The following is a 10232-nucleotide window of genomic DNA, read 5'->3' as shown; positions in this document are numbered from 1 at the left end:
TTTGTTTATTTTATTTTTTTTTGTTATATACACAAATATAAATTAAAATACTTCATTAAAACATAAATAAAAAGGAAAATAAAAAAATACATATAAATAGCGCTTTTATTTTTGTGTTGCCAATTCCTTCCGAATACGTTCTTTTTCTTCCTCCATTAGCGCTTGGTCGTATGGCAGTAGGTGGCTAAAGTCTTTGGCTAGAAAAGCCAAACTCTTGAAACGGTTTCTTTTGTGTCGAGCTTCCGAATGGTGTGTTGTTGTTATAAAATGGGGTAGTTATTTATAATATATTATTTATTAAAAAAAGGAATTAAAAATAGCCAACGGCAATTTTTTTGAAAACCCAAACAGCCCAACGACTATTTTGCTCCCGCGGTCACACCCACGCCGAACCACCGCGCCCCGGCTCACATGAGGGGTGTAGCGGTGTTCGCGAGCCACGTAGGCGGCAGCGCCCCCGTTCACCCCCACTACCCTCAGCCTTTTTATTCCTTAAATTTAGAAGGTAAAGTGTAATTGGACATGAAAGTTGGTATTATTATCTTTTATATATATTATATTATTTATGACGTTATCTGGGTCAATGTCCGGTCTGACCTGTGACCCGGTAAGGTGTATTTGACATCACAATCCCCTCTTTCTCTCTACTGTTCTTTCGTTGAATCTAAACCCTAAATCTCTTCCTTTATTACTCCTGTTCTTCAATTGATCCCAAATGGCTACTAGCGAACTAGATGAGCGATCCCCTTCCTTCTTCAAAGTCATTCGTGACCCTTCTTCCCCTCTGGTTGGTATTCATTCGCTAAACCCCTTTCCATTATTAATATATATATATATATATATCATTTGTATGTATGATATGTTGAATTTTGTTTGCAGTCATTGCCAAAAGCTTTTGTGAGAAGGTATTTTGAGAAGATCCCTAAAAGCCCGATACTCGTGTCGGTAACAGGGAAGCATTCATGGCGGGTTGAGTTTGAAAAGATCGGTGAAGAATATTGTTTTGGTAACGGATGGGAGAAATTGGTGGAAGATGTTGGATTGTGTGTGAGGGATGTTGTTATCTTTTGGATGATTGATGCCTTCAAGTTTTGTGTTTCGTTTCTTGGTGTTAATGGGTGTGAAAAGGATCTTCCGGTCTATAAAATCAGTTGGGTTCTATCTCTGTTCTGTTTCTATTTATTTATTTATTTATTCAAATCAAATGGTTTTTTGACTATCAGATTTTGCAGATGATGGTGTTAAGTGTGCTGATATGGTCCGTGAATGTCATGATGATGATGATGATGGTGATGAGGTTATGGAAGGGGAGAATCTTTGCTATAAAAAAGTCTTTAGGAGATCCTTCAGATATTACATGGTAATATTTCTAACTTTTGTTGAATAATTTTTCTTTTATTCACAGATTAATGCCAAGGATAATTGAGCATTCATCACAATGTTCTGTTCTATCCGTGTAACTTGTTTCAATCCTATAACTTCTCACATTATTAATGTTTCTAAGTATGTGCTGCAGTTTGTTGTTACATGATTAGTATTTCCAAATATGAGCTCAAATTGTCACACTAATAATAGTACCTCAGTCTTTTGCGTTATTAAGATTAAAGTGTGTGCTCAACTAGTCACATTATTGATATTTCTTTGTGTTTCTCTCCTGTGGTACCGTGAAGATTTATGGGGACAGGGTACGTTTACACAACCCTATGTACCTATTAATAAAATCAAGTTTTTTTTGTTGTGGGTTGTAGAGATTGCCAGTCAAATTTGTGAAGGCTGCGGGTCTAGAACATCCAAAGAGCATAACGTTGAAGGACCCTGAAGGAAAAGAGTGGACAATGGGGATACATGTAGAACGATACAGGACTAACAAATACAAATACTGTTTAACAGCAGGATGGTCAGTGTTCCGCAAGTATCACAAGTTATCAGATGGTGATGTATTAACATTCGTGTACAATAAGAAAGAAGGTGTGTTGAATCTTACTCGCGTGTTCAAGTGCGAAAAACCGATCAAACAAGAAGCTCCAATGGGGGAGGTGAACACATGTTATGGTGGTGGGAATGTTAAGATTGGAGATGAATGGTCACCAATTGGCGGCGGTAGGGGTGGGCGTGGTGGTGTGGAGGTTAAGGTTGAATATGAGTCGGGTCCCGAGACAGAGTTGACGAAGAGAAAGAGGGGAATGCCGCAGTTGAAGACATTTGCAGATGTTAAGATTGAAGATGGATGGGATCCTGAGATGGTGGGAGGGAAAAGGAGGGAAGTGTCGACGCCTGAGAAACCGAGCAGGGGTGGTGGTGTGGAGGTTAATAATGAACCGCCGACGGATGGAGTGTTTCGATGCAAGCGTGTTGTTTACTTCTGACTTGAATTGAGCGCATTTGATGGTGGTTGTAGCGGTTTATGTTCAAATTTATTTAGTTTGTTTTTATTCCTTAACTAGACGCGTTTGTAGTTGTTTTTAGGTATTTTAGTGTGGATGGTCAAGTGGTAGGGAGATAAAACCACTGTTGAGTGAAGAACATGGGCGGTGATGGACTTTAGTAGTTAAATGTTGTAACATAATTTGGTATAATCTTGAAGTAAAATGAATAAAAATTTACAGTAAATATAATATCATTTGGGTTCTTGATTTTAATTGAGGGGGTGAGTTAGCATATTAGACCATTCTTTATGGTGAACGGCATTGATGTCCTTCATAGTGTCATGTCAGCGTCACATGAACACTAGGGGCATCAAAAGTTCAAAACCTCACCCAAAGATGCCCTTCTATGGTGAGGGATATTGAAGTCTCTTTATTTATTTTTTTTATAAAACAAAAAGACCAACAAATTTATAAAATACAATAATAATAAAAACAAACTAATTTTTTTTTTGAAGATAGAAAGAAATTTCATTATATAGAAACATAGATATTATATCAACATAGCAGGTAGGCGGGCAACAAGCTGCGCCGCTACCCCTTTTTGAATTGCAAACCCTAACCTGCTAAAGATATACCTCTGTCCCTTTGGAGTCGACACATTGCTATGCACCCGTTGGACCCTGGTTAGGAAATCGATAGCTTTCGGTGCCAAGGAGCCAAAGGTATCAAAAGCCAGAGGGACAAAAACATGTTGGTTCTCTTCGCAGGCTTTAGCATGTTTCTCCACCTTCTTCGTTTCAGCCCTTTTCATTGCTTGCCCAGCTACAAACCCATTATCCCTCAAACCAGCTAAAGGAGATACCCCTGTGAGGTAAACACAAACTAAATTAAATTTAAAAACATATAACTAAAAAAATCAACTATTTTTAGTTGTACTCGTCGTTGCAGGTATGTGCTTGTTTCTCCAAATATGTTCAACCATATCCGGTCGAAGACTGAAATTCGTTTTCCTTCTTCGTGTTCTTAATAAATTATAAAGTTTCTCATCTTCGTTTAGTGTTGTGATCGGTTCTGGCGCATCGTTGTACTCGTCTTGACAAATTGCTATACCCGAGTCCTCCAATATCATATTATGCAAGATAATACAAGTGTACATTACATTTCTTAACTTATCCATTTGCTGAATACGAGCCGGATGTCTAATGATAGACCAACGTTTCTTTAATACCCCGAATGCCCTTTCGATGTCCTTTATGGCCGACTCGTGTTTTTTCTTGTAATATTTTCGTTTATCATCAGTCGGGCACGTAAAGCTATGAACCAACGTGGCCCAATCCGGATAAATGTTGTCGACTAGATAATATTTGTATTCGTAGTTGACATCATTCGTGGAAAATGAGGTGTCAGGTCCAACTACGTTTATGAGGCGGTCATAAATAGGGGCACATTTATCACAACTATATCGTTGTTTGCACCGGGCATCCTAAAAAACATGTGTCGTATCCAAAGATCAAATGATGCAACAACCTCAAGGATAATTGTTGGTCCATCATGATCACCCCGATGATATTGACCTTGCCAAGCAACTGGGCAGGCTTCCCAATCCCAGTGTGTGCAATCAAGACAACCAAGCATATCGGTAAAACCGTGTCTCTGTTCATGCGCCTCGTATATTTTTTGTATGTCGGTTTGAGTCAGTTTCTTCAAATATTTTATATGATATAGTTGAGGAATACCTAATATTAAAAATTTTAAGGCCATTTTATAAAGTTTGCATTTAAAATAAGAGGATTTATAAATACATATTTAAAATGATAATAATACTCACATTCGTAGAACGTGTAAAGGGCTTCACGAGCCATTGTCTTCGACATCTGTAAATACTCTTCCATAGCGTCGCTCGCGGTCCCTTACGCTAGTTGATGGTTTTTTTCTTTTGATCTGAACAAGGTCAAAAGGTTTTTCCTCGCAAAAAATCACTGTGTTCACTCCATTTTCGTTCATATAATTGTTATTGTTATCATAGCACTAGACCTCACATTAACAGATTTGGATACGTTATCCTTAGCTGATTTTTATCCAAAATAATTTGGCGCCCACCGTGGGGCAATTGGTGCTATAATCCATATTACTCCTATCAATTTTCAATTTTTTCTTATCCATATCACTATCAATGACCTCTCAATCAACCTCTGCTTCGTCAAACATGCCCTCTACGGTTCCTCTCTCTCATCAAGGATGTTGACGCCGATGCCTCCGCCAATCACGGGAGCACCTAGGCCTGCTGCTGCTGAAAGCAAGACACAGCTGCCAGTCTTCCAGAGCTCAAAAATCGTGGCTGCTGCGCCGGTGGTTAATACTAACAGTGATGTTTCATCTATGTTTTCCTAGGTTAAATCATACATGGAGCAGCAGAACAAGACCAACCAGAGGATCATTCGTGAGATAGAAGATCTCAAGAAGACTAAGAGGCCAGCGGAGGATCACACTCCCCTGATGCCCAGGATGCTGGATTTCACCAGTCCAGGATCCATGGCTCAGCTCACACAAGAATCATATATCCATCAACAGGGGTCCATGGGTCAACAGGCTCAAGGTTCCTCGTTGTTTCAGCCAGGATCATCTATCCTTCAACAGGGGTCCGTGGGTCAACAGACTCAAGGATTCTCATTAGTTCAGCAAGGATCATCCATCCTTCAACCAGGATCCTCTGGGTTATATCTCAAAGGATCCTATAATTCCCAACCTCAAGGATCCTCAGGAGTTCAACATCAATGATCCTCCGAAGTCCATGAAGGAGATATAATCCCCATGCAGACCATAGATTCTGGAGGACCAACTCCTATTGCAGATTCTTCTTATCCCAACTACTCATATGGGATGCCGAAATTCACCCAGCAAAGAGGTAATTTGTATGATCCTATATCCTTAGATACTAACTGTGGTTCTATGCAGGATACATGTATCAACCAGGCTATGGCCAAGGAGTTACAGAAGCTCAAGGATATGATATCCAGTGTTCCCGGGGTGATACGTCCAATTCCTGAGATACCGGAGGGAAGCCACAAGTTATTCAGATTTGCTCCACCTATCTGTGATGCTGAAATCCCGAAGCGATTCCAAACCCCCAACATGAAGACTTATGACGAAACCAATGATCCTGAAGAGCATGTGGCACAATACAGAGAAAGAATGGAGATCAATCCCATTCCTGAGAGACTCAAGGAAGTTTGTTTGTGTAAAGGCTTCGGATCCACACTGACAGGATCAGCATTAAAATGACTGCTAAGTCTTCCTCTCTTCTTAGTTACTTCTTTTTCACATTTAGTTAACTTGTTCAACAGTCAATTTCCCTGTAGCAGGAAATTTGAGAAGTTAACTAGTGATTTATACCGAGTTATCCAACCTAGTGACGAATCCCTTAGAGATTTTGTTACGAGGTTCGGTAGGGAAGCTCTGGAAATCCCTAATCTTGACATGGCTACTTCTGTTGAAGCATTCAAGATGGGACTTCAGAGGGGCTCCCCTTTTTATGATGATCTTGTGATGACTCCTTGCAGGTCCTTAGATGAAGTCAGAAATAGGGCACTCAGGTTCATACGATTGGAAGATGACAAGAGGATCCAGGATCGTCTGGGGAATCAAACAAAGCAAGAATCCCTTAACAAGAATAAAGGATCCTCATACAGGAATAACAACTCAAAGCCGTACAACAAGTTCAACAATCAAAACGTGCGAGCAGTTGAAGAAGGGGATGATGATGAAGACTATCCCTACATCCCATAGTATTGTTTCTTCGTAGATACTCATGGCTTGATATGTGCCATGAAGGATCTAGGGGAGAAAGCAAGGTGGCCCCGGAAAGAACGAGAAAACAACCACCTTCAAAGACAAGTCTAAGTGGTGTGCCTTCCACGAAGATTTTGGCCACATGACAGACGAATGCATTGGCTTAAGGAGGGAAATTGGATACCTCCTGAGCAAGGGCCACTTCAAAGAGCTCTTGGGAAGGAAGAAATCCAAGATCCAGGATCCTGAAGATCTTCCACAAAAAGCAACACCACCACTACCAGATGCTCATGTGATCAACTTCGTCTCCAGAGACTACGACATATTTCAAACTTCTTGTTCTGCAGAAGAACAACCCGCAGAAGAGTTCAAGCTGGACAATGAAAGAATACCACTCATCCCAATTACTCGAACAACAAATGAGAGAATCTTCTTCGATTCGAGTATCCAGGATCCTCACCAGGATGAAATGGATGTGTGAATGGTCAATTTCATCTCTGGAGGATCCGAAATATGTGGACTTCCTTCTCCGCAGCAATAAGGTTCGCCAAAGAGATCAAGTTGGATAACGGAGACCGACCAATAGTATCCACCACTTTAACGACAGACAAAAGAATCTTCTTCAGTGATGAAAACAAACTAAACATCCAGGATCCTCACCATGATTGTCTGATTATTACTTTATTTATCGCTAACCATTATGTACGCAGGATCCTAGTTGACGGTGGGAGCTCAGTCAACATCATCCAACATGATGTCCTTAAGAAGATGAACATTCCAGATTCCGAGATCATCCCTAGAACATCAATTCTAGTAGGTTTCAGTGGAGAAACCAAGAAGACATTGGGGGACATAAACCTCCCAATTTATATTGAACGATTAAATTCGTATAAAAAATTTTGCGTTATTGATAACCTTTTATATTGCAATGTTATTCTAGGTACGCCTGGTTGTATGGAATGAAAGCGGTGGCCTCAACCTAACACCAATGCATCAAGCTACCTACTCCATGGGGAGTTGTGAAGATAATTGGTGATCAAGCAGAGGCCAAGAACTATTATTCCTCATTAATGAAGCCAACGACCAAACAAACTATAGCATAGCAACCACAGCAACATCCTAGGGACGTACTGGAAGCTCGGGAGAAAGACCTTAAAAAGTATCCTTGGACCTCGAGGATCTAGATGTAAAGGTGTTCCTAGGATCCAATATTCTCGGCAAGATCGAGGAGGACTTGGTATCCTTCTTAAGGCTAAGAAAATCTACCTTTGCCTTTAAACATTCAGACATGACAGGTATTTCAAAGGAGGTAATCACTCATATTTTAGGCCTCGATTTATCTATTAAACCCGTCCATCAGAAGCGAAGAAAATTCGCTCCTGAGAGGAACAAGATTATACAAGCAGAAGTTGAAAAACTTCTTAAGGCCGATATGATCAGATAGGTTCAGTATCCTCGATGGCTGGCTAATGTGGTTGTTGTTTCAAAAAAGAATGGAAAGTGGAGGGTGTGTGTCGATTTTACAGATTTATACAAGGCATGCCCCAAGGATCCTTTCCCGTTACCACATATAGACTCCATGGTGGATGCAACGGCAGAACATGAAATGCTTACCTTTATAGATGCTTCCTCTGGATTTCAATAAATTCAGATGGAACCATCTGATCAAGAGGATACAGCCTTCATGACTCCAACCGGCATATACATTTATATTGCTCTGCCGTTTGACTAAGAAACGCAGGGGCAACATACTAAAGACTAGTCAACATGATGTTCTAGGATCAGTTAGGCAAAACCATGGAAGTCTACATAGACGACATGGTGGTGAGGTCAAAGAAAGCTGAGGATCACATCAGGGATCTTGAAGAAGCATTCAATATCCTTGAATAATATAACATGAAACTAAATCCGTCAAAATGCCACTTTGGTGTTAAGGCTGGAAAGTTTCTGGGATATATGGTGACTAAAAGAGGAATTGAAGCAAGCCCTGAACAGATTGAAGCCATCATCAACCTTAAGTCGCCTGCAAACTTCAAGGACGTCCAAAAACTAACGGGAAGAATAGCTGCTCTCAACCGATTCATCTCAAGATCTTACGAGAAATGCAAAGACTTCTACGACATTCTTAGAAAGAATAAGAAGTTTGAGTGGACGGAAAAGCATGAGGCTGCGCTCAAAGCCTTGAAGGATTACTTATCCTCAACTCCAGCTCTGATGAAGCCTGTGGATGGAGAATCCTTATATCTATGTCTAGCAGTTTCGGGTAATGCAGTAAGTTCCGTCCTCGTCAAGGATCATGAAGGTGAACAGCACCCCGTGTATTATGTATGTAAGAGTCTTTTAGACGCAGAAGCAAGGTATTCTCATTTAGAAAAGTTAATCCTTGCTTTAATTATGGCTTCTACTTAATTAAGACATTATTTTGAGACTCATACTATTATCTTAAGAACTAACTACCCTGTTAAGAATGTTCTTAGAAAGCCAGAATTGTCAGGTAGGATGGCTAAGTGGGCTGTAAAGCTGAGTGCATACGACATTCAGTATGAGCCTAGAACAACTATCAAATCGCAGGCACTCGCAGACTTTGTGGCTGATTTCAGCAGTGACATGCAGAAAGAAGCCTACTTGGAGGTTCAGCAACTAGATGCAACCAAGGATCCTTGGATCCTCTTCACAGATGGAGCATCCAATGTAAGAGGAACGGGATTGGGCATACTACTAAAATCGCCACAGGGGGACATAATACCCCAGTCCATTGCATGTGCGTTTCAAGCTACCAACAATGAGGCAGAATACGAAGCACTCATCGTAGGTTTACTTTTATCCAAAAGCATGAGGATCAGGTATCTTAAAGTTTATATGGATTCTTTACTTATAACTAACCACTTTAACGGCTCGTATATCATAAAAGGTGAGAATATGATCAAGTATTTAGAAATTGTGAAGGAATTGGCAAAATCCTTCGAAATGTTTAGTATAGTACATGTACCAAGAGAGGAAAATGCTGGGGCAGATGCCTTAGAAAATTTAGCCTCATCATTGAAAATTCCAGAAGATACAAAGATCCCAATTGTCCACATACTCTCGCCAGCAATAGGAGAGCAAGAAATTGGGGAGATAACAAGTGACAAACAGATTGTACTTTGGGATCCATTATCCTCAGATAGCCAAGGATCCTGGATCCTCCCAACCAAGAAGTACATTCAAACTGGAGAGATCCCAGCTACGGAGAACCCAAAATTCTTCAAACTCAAGGTATCACAATATATTTTATTAGATGATATGCTATACAGAAAATCTCTTGCAGGTCAATACTTAAGGAGCATAGAGGATCCTGAAATCCAAGAAGTACTTAAAGACTTTCATGAAGGAGATTATGGCAACCACACAGGGGCAAGAGCATTATTCTCCAGGATACTTAGGACTGGGTACTTCTGGCCGACGATGAAGAATGATGCAATGGAATATTCGAAAAAATGTGATGCTTGCCAAAGGCATGCAAATATAATTAACCAGCCAGCAGAACCACTGTATCCTATATCCTCTTCATGGCCTTTCATGAAGTGGGGAATGGACATTGTTGGTAAGCTACCAAAGGCACCAGGTGGAAAGGTGTTTATGCTTGCCATGACGGACTACTTCTCTAAATGGATTGAGGCAGAAGCATTCGTACATGTCCGAGAAAGGGAAGTTATATCTTTTATTAAAAGGAATATTATAACCAGATTTGGTATTTCATCTGAAATTATTTGTGATAATGGTTCCCAATTTATTGGGAAATGAACAATTAACTTTTGTGATAGCTGGGGCATAAAGATGATTACCTCAACTCTAGTGCATCCTCAAGCTAATGGTCAAGCAGAGTCTAGCAACAAAATCATCATCAACAATTTAAAGAAGAAGTTAGGAACCAAGAAGGGTAAATGAGCTGAAGAACTACCATATGTTCTTTGGGCCGACAGGACAACACCCAAGAATGCAACGGTCCAGACACCCTTCTCGCTGGTGTTTGGATCAGAAGCAGTTATTCCTACAGAAATGGTGATTCCCACAGCTAGGACAACAATCCGTGATCCT

General features: G+C 40.4%; 1 protein-coding gene across 1 annotated transcript; it reads left to right on the top strand.

Annotated features, from left to right (window-relative positions):
• The first annotated feature begins 692 nt into the window (after positions 1 to 692).
• Positions 693 to 2485, top strand: LOC143620608 (uncharacterized). Its single transcript, XM_077092266.1, has 4 exons — positions 693 to 787; positions 880 to 1233; positions 1271 to 1360; positions 1749 to 2485. The coding sequence occupies exons 1-4, from the start codon at positions 716 to 718 to the stop codon at positions 2364 to 2366; spliced, it is 1134 nt and encodes a 377-aa protein (XP_076948381.1). The 5' UTR covers positions 693 to 715; the 3' UTR covers positions 2367 to 2485.
• The last annotated feature ends 7747 nt before the right edge of the window (positions 2486 to 10232 follow it).

The sequence above is a fragment of the Bidens hawaiensis genome, unplaced genomic scaffold (genome assembly GCF_021521415.1).
Source record: "Bidens hawaiensis isolate Kalapana, Puna unplaced genomic scaffold, B.hawaiensis_p1.1 tig00002617_1, whole genome shotgun sequence".
Classification (NCBI taxonomy): Eukaryota; Viridiplantae; Streptophyta; class Magnoliopsida; order Asterales; family Asteraceae; genus Bidens; species Bidens hawaiensis.
The sequence above is the reverse complement of the archived record's forward strand: the minus strand, read 5'-3'. Positions and strand labels throughout refer to the sequence as shown.